Below are 14157 nucleotides of genomic sequence, written 5' to 3'. Positions count from 1 at the left end.
AACAGAAGTCTTTAATGCCAAATGCATGATTTCCCCAATTGTTTGAGCCAAATTGCATACCATTGATTATGTGCATTGATGATTGGTTTTTGTGAAATTTATGGAATGAATAAGGTAAAGTTATGGTGATTTGATTTTTAAGCGTGGAATTAAGGTGTTACCAAAAATGAGCCAACATTAATATATATGATTTGGTAACTACCCCTAAACTTTCATCATCATCAATGATTAGGGGGTTTTTTTATCCAAAAAATGTTTCGTGTCCTCCCAATGTCTTAACTCTCATTTTAACTAACATTCATCTGTATGTCAAAGAGTCCTAGGTATGTGTTCCTACATTTGTGTTGTGTTCATGATCAATAGATATCCCAGATGCCACATGAATTGTAAATTAAAATGGAGACAATTTTTGGTCTGTAGCATTGCTCATAAGATCCATTGACTTATAAAGACAGAAAATATAAGCCATAACTGTTGAAAAATACATGCTTATATACATGTTATGCAAAATTTAGGCACACAAAAAGTAATAAACCTGATTTAATTTAACAATTGGTATACAAGAATATAGCCGTACCCTAAAAACTACCAACACTTCTACAATTTCTTAAGAGAGAAGCTGACCAAAATATTTTTACAACACAAGAAGATGGGCGCCTATAATTACATTAAGATGGCGCCGCGAAGACTTCAGAGGGTCTTATGGGGGGGGGGGGGGGGGGGTCACGTATGATTCCTATCAGTTTAGGTGGTCATGCTTTTCAAGACAATCTCATGAAGGAAGAATCTGCAGCTGCTCACTCGCGAGGCCTAGCCAGCCAGAGAGAGCTGAGGGCTCGGAGTCGAGAGAAATAGTCGTTTATTGCGAGAAGGGCACGGGCCGATTGTCGGGTTGTCAATATTCGATGCATTTGTTGTAATGTTTGTTGACGTAGATTGTCGGCCTGGTAATTGCACAAGCAGCACAGCCATGAGACAAAGGTGGAGACAAACAAATTATGTTATGCATATACACTAAAAAAAAAAAAAAACTGATAATTAAAGGTTAAACTACCGCAAATGGCCCTACCACAGCGGAGACGCGGTTAGGGAAGGGGCAAAATGTGCACAGGCTTACCCAGCACATTTTGGAGAACTATTTACAGGTTTTGAACAGGTGACACCAGAGTTTTGGTGAACAACTTTACTACTAGGCTGCAGCCTGCAGGTTACAAACTTAGTTATAGTTTAAGAGGCAGCTGCATGATACATTGTGCGTCAGCCGGTTAAGTGTCATATAAACCCTCATCTGATTAACTGTAAAAGCACTTGACTTAAAATAACATATTTGATAAAATAAACTATGCAATTACTTCTAGGACTTGAACAAGGACATGGTTCAACAAGAAGGCCAGGTTGAAGAGCACCCATGTTTGGCAACGGCAGTTGGCCACATTGCCGGTTTTTGTCATGATCTTAGTATATGATTTACAGTCACCTCAAACACCAGTTATCAGGCACAAACTCCATAATTTCAGTGCCTACTTGCCAATCCTTCAGCGGATGGTAAACAGAATTGAGGAAGTTCATTTTCGGTATGTGAAATTAAGAAGGAAATTACCTGACGAAGGAACCCCTCAAGAGTTCCGAGCTTTCCCATGGCCATAGCCATTTGACCCATGTAGTTTGCCACGTTCCCAGATGAAGATCCAGGTGAGCCATTGGCCAATGTCTCAGCCAAAGATTGCTGCAATGCCTCCATCCCTTGCGACAGAGCATCTTCAGCCTGTTGGGATGATTGCTGCAAGTTGTAGATGGCCATCAACTGTTGTTCAGTGAGAGGCTCTAATTGAGTAACAAGGAGCTGTACCAATTGCAATTGATTAGGAAAGCATACTGAGTCACTTAGAAACAAACTAGCACACACTAACAGTACCATAATTCTTTTTTCTCAACAGGATAGAATCAGATAAAGGCAATCATGTCTTTCATTGATCAGGAATGAGAAGTTCAAACCCCAATGACAATAGAAACTAAAAACAGAGGTACAGTTAAGGGTGGCGGGGGGTGGGCGGTGGGGGGAGGTGATTTAGTTGTTCATCATACCATATAATGAAATGAGAATGTATGAATATCCAAAAAAAAGAATCACCAGAATGAATAACCCAGAGCAGAATCACAACTACTAGACTTTTACTGTGCTTTCGGAGCATTTTCCAAAGAGAGATCACTGAAATGAGAGACCAACAAATAGTATTCAATTCTGGATTCAAATATGAAAACAACTCAGTAACTATGTCCAGATCCACAATGTTAAGATCCATGGCAAGAGCCAAATGTTCCCATTTCCCATACCCTACAAATATTGCATTCTTGTCGCTAGCATGTACACATTTCTTGTACGGGATCATGTTGGATATGAAAAACCTTGTATCTAAAATCTAGCAGCAGTCAGAGGTCTATTCGCATAAGAAGACAAAGGAATTTGCATGATTAAAAGACCTGGGTATTGGTTGTTTTGGGACTATTGGATTCCACGTGACATGGTATGTGTAGAGTTTGACAATTCAGTACGCTAAGGTGGTTTTGAGATTTCAAGGTTGGAGAGCTCTCTAGCATATATCTGCTCAGTTATGGTTGCTTTCTAATACGTGATGTATGATGGAGGAAAAAGAAAATTACAAAACCTTACCTTGAGGAGTTCAGATGAGCGGAAGCCACCAATCCACATGAAGCACCGCTCTGCTGGTGTCTTCCACATTCCAGACAAGATGCGGAAGACATCAGCTTTTGCTGCATTGCCTTTAAGCCTGAAAACATCATCAAATTGTGTAATTATATTGTCAACAACAGTGCGAAGTTCATTGTCCCCCGCATGTGAATTGACAGCCGCCCTTAGCTCACTGATATGTCTGTTGTGTTCCTCTAGCCACCGAGCATATTCTACATCAAATGCTAAGGCACCTGAAGACCAAAAAAATTTATTAGAACACAATCTCTCTTAACACAGCAGTGCAATAGCAGAACCAAGAAATTAAGAAACACAAGCAATAGGTATCCACCATGTGAACAATAACATCAAAATGTATAGATTACCAAGAGGAATTTAAAACGCTCATATAATAATTCATAGAAAAAACCTGTGGCCCAAGAATCAAGGAAAAGTCAAAGTAGGTTTATAGTTGACACAAAAAATTAACGGTTTTACAGGAGCATTTGGTAAGTGCATAATAACATACCACATGAACACAAATGATAACAACACTCACCCAATAACAACCAGTTAAGTCAAATATGGAATCTACACATGCACCTGAGATGGATATTCAAAAAAAAAATATAAATACCATGAGTTTACAGGACCTAGTTCAACTTTCATGAGTATTAACACAAATTCATCCAATTATACTTCCATGATTTTACAAACAACTTTAAGAAGTTTGTCTACTGAACTTATGTCACTATGAATTACGAGAAGCGAACCTACGTAATAGTAAATCAGTTTCCAAAATATATGCTCTCTTCAATAAAGGATTGCCTATTCTATTCCCCAAAAAGAACAAACATAGAAGAAGAGGAGGCGGCCAGGGGGAGGGGGTGACACAAATGAGAGAGAAAAAAATTCATACCATTCCCATTCGTTGAGTGTGATTGGTCTCCAGAACTCGAAATGAAAACACCCTGCATTGAAGAAAATTTACGAAAGCACATGAATACAATGCAAAACTATGTCCACTGATCTGCAAAATTATTTTATGAAACAGATAACCCAAAAAAAACCTGCTGGCGAGCTCGCTGGAGCTCTTGCTCAAGTTGGGTCAGTTTCAGTCCACTGCTCTCTAGTTGTTGTACATATGCCTGAAGAGCAAAATAGAAAACATAAATGAGGGGAGTTCAAAGATACAATATTCACCATGAGCGTCGCCAATGACATAAGAAATTTAAACCATATAAACCATATATGCCATCTCCCCATTGCAGGAATGACCTGGGCAATAAAACTAAAAAAGAGGTACAGGAAAAAAATCCAAATCAGAGAAAAACCTACTTTTTTCCTTAATCGACTTTTACGGGCCGCTTCACGATTTTGAGCCAGCCTACGCAGTATCTGTAAGATAATGATTTAAAGCTTTTTACAAATTTTTTTGTAAAAAAAAAATGTAAACCAGTTAATACATAATCAAACTTAAAAGAACTTATTCAGCTTTCCAGTTTGACCTTTTGATCCCCTGCTTTTTCTTTGGATTTGCCCCTGGAATCCGACGCCAGAATAGCTGTTGACTGACCCCTATCACCCTGGACATAGAAATCAATAAATTAAGATCCAGAACTAGGAAGGACCATGTGTGTGTGTGTGTGTGTGTGAGAGAGAGAGAGAGAGAGAGAGAGAGAGATCAAAGATGCGATCACAGAAAAGAGTAGGCAAAATGAAGAAAATAAGGACCATCACCCTTTGAATTTTTTCATCCGTATCATCTGTAGAGGTATCAGTTATAGGACTTGCATCTGCCATATTGGACTCTCCCCAGTTCTCACAATGACTGCCAGGCATAGAAACCAGATTTGGTTGTATTTTCTTCTGTGATGCTAAAGTTTGGGAACCCACAACGGCAGCAGAGATGTTCGTATCTGTGGGTATAAGATGCTAACCGCAACATGCGTGTGTTTGAGAGGGAGAGGGAGAGAGAGAGAGAGACTGACCAGAGTTCGAAATCATTAAAACGTAATGAGTATAAAATTCACCTTATTTAGAGCGCCAAATTGAACGTTGGCACCTACTGCCTGACTTCTTGACTTTAGTTGATTGAACACAGGATCTAAAATTATTTATTAAACACAAAATTGGTTAGTATCTAGAGTCGAACCATGGAGAAACAAGCAACGAAGCCAATATTCACTATTTACTTTCATAAGCGAACGTTCAAGAGAGGACCAAGTTCTTCTACTCCATGAACACAATTGATGAGCTAAGCTAACATAAGATCATAAGATGATGATCCCATGTGCCAAGTAGAATAATCTTCCATATTTATAACACATATCTGAGGCAAACACTTTGCAGAAACTCTTTCAAACTTAGTGCTTTTCGCACATTGAGCAAAGGGACAACCACACATCTTATTGTGATAATAATTTTTTGTTCACAATGTACAAGAAAAACTAGAGGAATGTTACAGAATGTTGGGTAAATGTAGAAGAGTAAGTGGACTTCTTAATCCAAATGGGCATAAGAGTCCATAATCTATGTGACATGCTTACTAACCAAGATGACAAGTAAAGTGTATCATGTATTCTTTTTGTACAAAAATACCCCTAGTTATTCAAAACAACCAATCCTGATAACATCACAACTTTTTACCTTTTCTTTTCTTAAATGAAACTTCAAAATATTTTCTCTCAGCATACATGTTAGATTTCAAAAAAAACAAAACATATTCGGATTAAGCATGTAAAACTCTTTCCAAAAAGACCCATTGTTGATAGGTTTAACCTAGGCGTTCTTAATTACATTGTTTTTGAAACAATGTATAAAATCTGGAACACTTAATAACAATGCGTTATTACATCCTTTATTTCAGTGTAATAGAAAACTGCATTAATCAAAAACAATGTAATAAGAGTATGTGTTTAACGAAAACAATGTAATAACAGTTTGCAGTAATCAAAAACAATGTAATAAGAGATTGTTTTAATAAGAAAAAAAAAATGTAATATGACAACCCATTTGAAGGCTAAAATAGAAGGCAAATAAAACAAATGCATTTCTAGACAGCAATACAATCGAATCAATTCCACTGAATTCCCAAATCTAGAAGTCACAAAAAGAGCAAGTTCATTTCAACAAAATTCACACCAATAACACTAAACGAAACCCATAATAAGAATGAGCAAAAAAAATCAATAGATCAACCTAACCAAGTACTAAACATATATCGTTTAACCTACGCAGTGACATCAGCTACGTCGCTCGAACTCAGTCGATCCAATCTTGCCAAAAAAACAACTATTTCTAAAGGCCCAAAAAACATAATTTTTATTATTGAGAAATTTTGGTTAGCCCAAATCGTGATCTTTTCAAGCAGGTGCTCTCCACTGAAATCCAATCAAGTGCTCTCCATTGAAATCCAACCCTTCACTAACTCAGACCCGTGAATCTTATTTGATAACTTGTGGTATCCATTTGACACGTAACACTATTCACGAACCTTGATCAACACCGATCGAAGATTCACTCTCATTGTCGCCTGAGAAGGAAGCAAGACAACACGAAGATGATGCGACACCGCTAATGTTTGTCAAATTTGGCTTGTGACTGAGATCCGAAGTATCAACAGCTAAGATGGCAACGGAATTACCGCCTCCAATAAGGTTGATGAATTTCGTCTATGAGAAACAGGTATAGAATCGGCCAACTATCTATTTTTAGAGATTCCACCGTGGCCAGCTTACATGGCATGCCAAGTTGGTTATGGACGTTTATGGACGATTTCCTTATCAATACTTAGCATTTTCCATTTTGTTAGGCTATGAAAATAGTGAAATTAACTCCCAGATGGAGACACCTCCGTAACATTGCTCAAAAGAACAAAGCAAAAGCAAACAATTTAGTGTCTTGACAAAAGTTCAGTACTTCAGCCAAGAATCTTTTACAAATGCTGTGCATAGAGATTTCCCATATAGTTTAAAGGGAACCTAAAACGTCAAAGAAATGTCGAAATCTAAACTTGAAGAATGATAAAAACTTGAAGGATAAATAACAAAAAGGCCACCAAAGATGGGGAAAAGTAAAGATCTGAACTACATACTTCTACTAAGGTCAACAGCATCTTCTATCCGAAATCCAAGAGACTGCTCAAGTGTTGCAAAATCTGAGATTCTAGAGGAGCGAATATTGTTTTCTTCAGCAGCACTGAAAGCCATAGATCATCACCATCGTAAATGATAAAATTGAAACATAAATCTTAAGCTAAAAGGTTGGAAAATACAAGTGAATTCAATATATATCTGTCAGTTCAAAAAAGTACCAATGAACTCTACCATTGTACATACTCAGTTAGTAATGTATACAGTTGGAATAGTTTCCTGTCATCACAAATTACATGACCTATGCAATCTATCTTCCCCACTGAGACTGAACTGGCACCATATTTGATCCAAGAAGGGCAAATCCAATACCTAATTCGGAATCACGAAGGACCAAACTATCATACAAAATTGAACTAACATTGCGAAATAGATATGTAGATTCAAAAATTTACTGCCATGAGATAGTAGATGAGGAGAATACGATCAGGCTCAGCTAAACAAAAATTTACTGCCATGCGATAGTAGTTGAAGTGAATAACCTATAATAATAACTGTATTCACTGTCATCTTACTTCTGATTAACTGTTTCCATCTACTCCTAATATAAATTCCAGAAGCTATCATCGATTAGGACACCATTAAAACATGATTTAGCTTATTGGGGCAAAAATAACAAACGTGAAGGTGAGCAAAAAAAGAACTATCTAAGCATCAAAAAACCAGCTAACAACCACATAATATCATGCACAACTTCAACAAACAAAATGAAAGGAGGGAATTGGTAAAAAAAAATTCGTACAAGGTATGATACTCAGAAAGGGAAGAACAGAGTTCATATTAACAGGAGTCACTTTACAGGAAGGTACGCACATGTGATTTGAAGAAGGAAAAACTGGAGCAATGAAGCTCGGCATGCCGGTCATAGCTTTATTATCGTTTTTTGCCCCAATATCTGCTGCTTTACTACCCATGAATCACCATAATCGTGAACTATATCGGTATCTTCTCCAATTAAAATCAAAACTTTCACTTCACTAGGTTCATTCCTAATCAGCACACTCAACGCAAAATTTGCAAGCTTTACAATACAAAATAGTGAAATACCTCTACAAACAAAAAAACCCAACAAATTACAAAAAGAAATGGAGAAACAGAGCTTTTGATACAAAAAAAAAGAAAGAGAAAAAACAAACAAACAAAACAAAGTACCTTCAGACTAAGCAAACCCAAATAAAAAAGCAGAAATCTCTTAAAACAAACTTCACAACACACTTCTCTTGGAGCTGAAACAACAGAATCAGGGAGTGAAATAAACCCTCAAAGCAGAACAACCACCATGAGAGTCACAGCTTGAGAAGTACTGAATCTTATCTCCAATTGAGTCGACCCAGAAGCAGAAATTTAGGAGGAGCCCCAACAATAACAAAAACCCTAACCAGTGGGTCTTGTTGATGATTAAAATTGGAATCTTTTTTTCTTGATGGGTACTTATTGTATGTATACTTTTGGTACGTATACAACGAATTTTCTAAACTCCTTGAAAATTGAGCCTATTTTGTAATTTTGTTTTCTACCAAGGTTTTCGAAGAGAGTGGGAGAAGTGTAGCGTACAAATCCGATCCTTCCAACCTGCTTCTCATGTACTTCTCTGATGCAAACTTTTCTTTTTCTTACAAAGTTGCCCTTCTTTTTTCTTTTTTCTTTTTTTGTACTTTTCTGCGTTCTAATTTATATATTATCTTTATTTATTTATTTTCTCCTTTTATAAAAAAAAAAAAAAAAAAAAAAAAAAAACCAGATAGATATACACCGCTTTTATTCGCATTCCTTTTCCTTTATAATTCTCTTCATTTCCTTTGCTTTTTCATTCTTAATCTTAAAACCAAAAATAGCAAATGTCCACTTATGATGCACTCATTTAGGGGAAAATGAAATATTAATCCCTCATTGCCATGCTGGAAAGTCTACTTGACATGCGACATGTTTATGTAAGTTTATGGATGTGTAGTGCTTCCGTATTCCATTACGTTCATATAGTTTGAACTAATATTCCAAAAAAAGATAAAAAGTTAAAATATATGATTTTACTATCTAAAATACCATCATCTTCATCCTCAAACATGGCACATGACTCCTGTACATGATTCATCTCTAATCTCAGTCGAAAGCTTTATCTCAACCCCTCATGGCTTATTCGAGAGTTCAATGACATTTTTTTAGTGATTTTTCATCCCAATTTTTGTTGTATTCACTAGATCTACTCATACTCACCACGAGACTTGTAGATTTTGTTGTTTTCCTTTTATCTGTCATCACATCATTATTTTTGGCATTTTCTGTGGTGATTTTCATGGTTTTTTTTTTATTTGGGATCTGTAGACTGGAAGTGATTTGTTATCTGTTTCGATTAATTTGATATTTGTGATAATGTTATCTGTTTTGTTAAAATATTATTTGTCTTTAATGAAATGTTATCTGTTTGAAGTTCTGAAACAGATATAATATCTGTAGATTATCGGATTTTAGAAGAAAAAAAAGAGTTCGAAAAAGCAATCAAACCTCAAAGGTGATGCGCCTTGGTCCGTGGAGTTGATTCGGGGTGTTGATGGTCACTGGCGTTGGTCGTATTGGTCGAATCTAGCTCTTTTTCAAATGGTGGCCATGATTTCACGAAACTTTATTGGCGACTCAAATGATAATTGGTTGTCGGTGATGATCGGGCTTTAATCGAGCTAACATAGATATGATGGCGCAAGGAAGGAGGAGGAAGAAGAAGAATTAAGAAAGGATATTTTGATAAGTTGGTAAGCTATATCCTTTTTTCTAAAGTTTTTTATGTTGTCTTTGTTGCAATACAAATTTTAGTTTTTGTCCTTATGGATAAAAACCCTTTTTTTATTTGAATTTTCTTTTTGGATAAAATATGGCAACTCCTACTAAATTTAATCAATATGGCGGATTGACCTCCTTAGTTTCAAGCTTTGACATTACTAACAGACCCCGTTACTTTTTTCTAATTTGACACTCATAATCTCCTTCAGTTTTTCTATTTCAACACTCAAAAGTCAAAACCTCATAAATAAATGTGAAAATGTACATATCACATGTTTAATCTGCTAGTCAATAAACAGATGAGACTTAAGAATAATTTCGATTTGTTTAGGGGGCTTAATTGTCAAATTTAAAAACCGAGGGGTAAATTGACAAAAACATAAATCTTAAGGTTTGCCCGTGCATTTCACCAAAAAAAATTTAAATTTGAATTGTTAAATAATGCTTGAGACCTCTAAACAGTGATTTCAAAAGACCCCCATTTAATGTGGACTGTTGGATGTGAAGTGGGTCCCACAAGTGTGTTTTTAATCAATGACAATTTTAATACCACATAAATTTAGGGAACTTTTGAGGGTTATATTTTGGGATTCTAGCATTTGAAAAAGAGCTAGATTTGAATGATTATAATCTAGCCACAATGCGTCGACAATTCAAAATTCACCTTTTTGTGTCCGATAAAAAAATAAAAAAAATTATTAGTCAACTACGTTGGTGGGGAAAAGTCCACCCAATTATTGCAAAAAAGTTGATTCCAATTATTGTTTCTTTGGCTATTTATAGTTAGAGAGATTATATATTTTTCTATACAAATAAAGTCAATGAATTAATATAATTATTAATGAATTTTTTATTTTACAAAATGTGTACATAATTTACAAATCGGTAGTGCTAAATGACCCAACAAATTTTATCTCAATTTCTCCCACTTCTGCATGACATTCTACATCAACAGCCACATCACTATTTTGTCTCTATATAAACACTCACATTCTCTCTCTTTCTTCTATTTCCTCTCTTTCTCTCTCCGATCAGAGCCGTCGACCCACTGAATGAAAGCGCCCTACCACCACCATCATTTTTCGACCCTCCACGCCACCTACCGTCGCTCGTATCGTCAGAAAAAAGCTCCCAAATGATGAGATCATCACGGCACAAATCGCGTCGATCCGGCCACCTTCGTCGACATCTCCGATAACTGACTTCATATTTGGCCTCCAGGCGTCGATACACACCTTACCCATCCATTTTTTGGTCAGATAGCTGCCAGATTCTGGGGACCCGAGGAAATTGCATTGTTTGAAAAACAATGTAATTTGTCAATCTGGGCATTCAGCCACCTCTAATAACATCTCCGGCCACCTACAACAATGTTGCCAGCCACCTCCAACGACAATGTAATTTTGTTCTCGTTTTTTTTGCATATTTGGAAGTTACACTGTTTTGAAAACAATGTAACACTGTGTTTACAACCATTTGAATGATTATACTTTTAAAACAATGTATCTATCTTGTTATTATTTTCTAGTTTGTAAACTAATTTTTCTGTAGCTTATATTTGTCTAGTATGAAAATTACATTGTTTTAAAAACAATGTAATCACAAGTCTGTATGCAAAAAAACAATGTAATTGCATGTCTGTATGCAAATAAACAATGTAATTGCATTCCTTCACGGCAAAAAAAACAATGTAATACCATTATTTTTAATATAATTCGTGAATATGAATGATTTACTTGTCTATTTGTGATTAAATGAGATATGATAAAATAAAGGAAGTGTGGGAGAAAAGGAAAGTGGGAAATAAAAGAGGAATGTTTGATCTTCAAATTTTAAACAAAAAAGAATGGAGAAAGAAGAGAGAAATTTGATTTTCAAAAAAAATAGGCTATATCAACAAAATTCCTAGTCAGCATGATTATGTGGTAATGCCACCTAGACTTAGAACAACTTGGGTTAAAAAAAATTGGGTCATTTAACATTTTCATTTACCAATCAAGTCCAAATTGTGGCATTCAAGCAGGGGTAATCTGGGCCACTCATTATTAATATGAGGACATATTGGTCAATAAAATTCAAATTGTGGTAAAATGGTCCTCTCAACCACAATTCCAAAATGCTACCAAAATTGTATCTTTATTGTGTGCCCAACGAACCCTAGGTTTACACCATTTTTAAAATTTTCTAATTTACATAAATATTCTTGTTTAGAATGACATATTAATCATTAACTAAAAATAAAAAATAGATTTATATTTATATATTGAATTAGAAAAATATTAAGTCTACACTGAATTCTCCAAAAAAAGGCAAAGTTTACACACCAAGAAACTTTGAAAAAGATGATAAAACTGATGCAGAAGCAAATGATCATATCAGCTTCATAAAAACTCATGGCACTAGCGTTAAGACTGGATGCAATCTAAAAGCTTTGCTTTTGAGCAGTCCATCATTCGTTAATCACGTTGAAGAGGCTCTTTGACACCAATGTGAGTTGTCCTAGAATTGCAGCAGCATCTAACGTCAATGATTCTTGGGTGGCTGATGTGAATCTCTTGTTAGATTATGCTGATAAATTCATTGAACTCAAAAGCCTTCAAAATTTACGAGCAGTGCATTCTCTGCCAATGAATAAAGTACAGATTTTGAAAATCTTCACTACTTTAGATCGATTAGCGGGGGAAATATATATGGATTCAAGGCCCTGAGAAGCTACCGCAAAGATGGTGACAAAAAACTTTCTACTGATCGGTAGGGGAAGGGAAGCGAAAATTGTGGTTAAAATGTGTGTAAGCTTAATAACATCCTATCTAATATTTTACAAGTCCAGGGCATTTTGGTCTATTCATTTGATATTGTGTGTAAACTTATAAAATTTGTATGTAAACTTACAATGTTTGAGTAAGTGGTGTAAACTTAGTATTTTAGTGGTGTACGCATAAAATTTCTCCTATATTTATAGTTTTTTCTGTTAGCTGATTATTTTTTTAGAGTCCATGATGGGTCATTTCGTTAATGAGGCTAAATCTCTAATGGAGTGGTTGGGTGTCTCTTTTTGTCAACATGTCCCTCGGATTGGTAATTCTATTACTCACTCTTTAGCTCGTATAGCTAAGTTTTGTAGTAGAAGAACTATTAGGCGGATTGGGTACCTGATGAAAATTAATTCCCTTGTTTAAAGGGAACTCTTCCAGGATTTGTAATCCTCTCTTTGTTAATGAAAGATTTCTTCTAAAAAAAGTAGAACCTTAAATATAGGTACTAAATTATATGACTAACATCGGGATGGTTGGTGCCAAGTCTTGTGATACTCCCATGATTTCGAGTAAAGTGACTCCTCGACGAAGGTGATTTATTTGGTGATCCAGAACGATATCTACAACTAGTTATAAAATTAAATTATCTTGTGCTAACTCGTCCCGACATTGCATTTTCTTTTAAGTATGATAAATCAGTTTAACTCACTTATTTGAGCATATGAATATATGATCTTTCACTTATTTGTTGTGGGCACTTGCATTTGAGTAGGTCGTATCTCTCTCTCTTTGTGCAATTTGTCACGCCCATATATATAAAATTTTTTTCTTCCCTTTTAACGCTAGGGCTTCTTTTCTATAGGTAAAATTGCTTGATATATTTGATTGCTGCCATGAGGATTGATTTGTCTCTATAGTCTCATTATGCCCCCTCAAGATTGGGCTTACATCAATACGACCAATCTTCGTACGAAGAGAGGGAAACTTGACGTCCGCGAGTTGATTGACAGTTGAAATATGACAAACTTGAATGATCCATTTGTGAACCAAATCATGAAGATCAATAGCAATACGTTTCATTTTAGAATGGTAGACTGGATTAACGCTTAACTGTGTGGCACTAAGATTATCATATAGCAGAAGCGGAGTTTGAGGCAGAGGAATACAAAGCTCCTTGAATAAGTGACTGAGCCAAACCAATTCAGATGCTGTTGTGGCAAGAGATAGAACGAGATTCAGCCTCAGTGGAAGAACGGGCAATGGCACGTTACTTAGGGGAAATGAGATTTTGACCAAGAAAGATAATGTAAGATGAGAAGACGAGCAATCGTCAGGATTTCAGGCCCAATCAGAATCGGAGTAGGCACGAAGAGCTGGTGAACAAAAAGCACTGAAGGTGATGCCATGATGAATAGTTCCTTTAAGATAACGAAGAAGAAGTTTACTGCAAAGCCAATGTCTAGACGGGTAAAAGACAAAATATTGGAGACTTCCAACCAAACCAATTGTCGGTACAGGGAAGCATCTGATAAGGGGTGCCGCTATGTTGAGACAAGTTGGAAGGAAGAAGGTAAAGGAGTATCCACAGATTTACAGCCAAGCATGCATGTTTGAACATTCCAATATCTCACGTATGTATTTGTGCTGACTAAAAAACAGATGATGAGTGGTTCGAACAGCTTCAATGCCTAGAAAATAGGAGATGTTCACTAGTAATTCTGTGAATAAAAGCAAGGTTAGAACCAGTAAGCAAGAGATCATCTACGTAAACCAGAATATACGT

General features: G+C 36.0%; 1 protein-coding gene across 11 annotated transcripts; it reads right to left on the bottom strand.

The window, feature by feature from the left end:
- Positions 1–474: 474 nt before the first annotated feature.
- LOC119997477 (transcription factor HBP-1b(c38)-like) lies at positions 475–8418 on the bottom strand. 11 transcript variants are annotated; one of them, XM_038844525.1, is made up of 13 exons: positions 7996–8418; positions 7657–7892; positions 7018–7155; positions 6786–6889; positions 4723–4796; positions 4424–4624; positions 4198–4275; positions 4028–4087; positions 3760–3837; positions 3609–3660; positions 2672–2943; positions 1601–1843; positions 475–944 (listed from the first exon to the last, which is right to left on the bottom strand). In XM_038844525.1, exons 2-13 carry the CDS (start codon positions 7755–7757, stop codon positions 798–800), a joined length of 1548 nt encoding a protein of 515 aa, XP_038700453.1. In that variant the 5' UTR covers positions 7758–7892; positions 7996–8418; the 3' UTR covers positions 475–797. The 11 variants fall into 11 exon arrangements, with proteins under 11 accessions (XP_038700453.1, XP_038700452.1, XP_038700455.1 ...); XM_038844524.1 differs by having other exon boundaries at positions 7657–8418; XM_038844527.1 differs by having other exon boundaries at positions 4430–4624; positions 7657–8418.
- Between the last annotated feature and the right edge of the window lie 5739 nt (positions 8419–14157).

Source organism: Tripterygium wilfordii, chromosome 4 (genome assembly GCF_013401445.1).
Source record: "Tripterygium wilfordii isolate XIE 37 chromosome 4, ASM1340144v1, whole genome shotgun sequence".
Classification (NCBI taxonomy): domain Eukaryota; kingdom Viridiplantae; phylum Streptophyta; class Magnoliopsida; order Celastrales; family Celastraceae; genus Tripterygium; species Tripterygium wilfordii.
The sequence above is the reverse complement of the archived record's forward strand: the minus strand, read 5'-3'. Positions and strand labels throughout refer to the sequence as shown.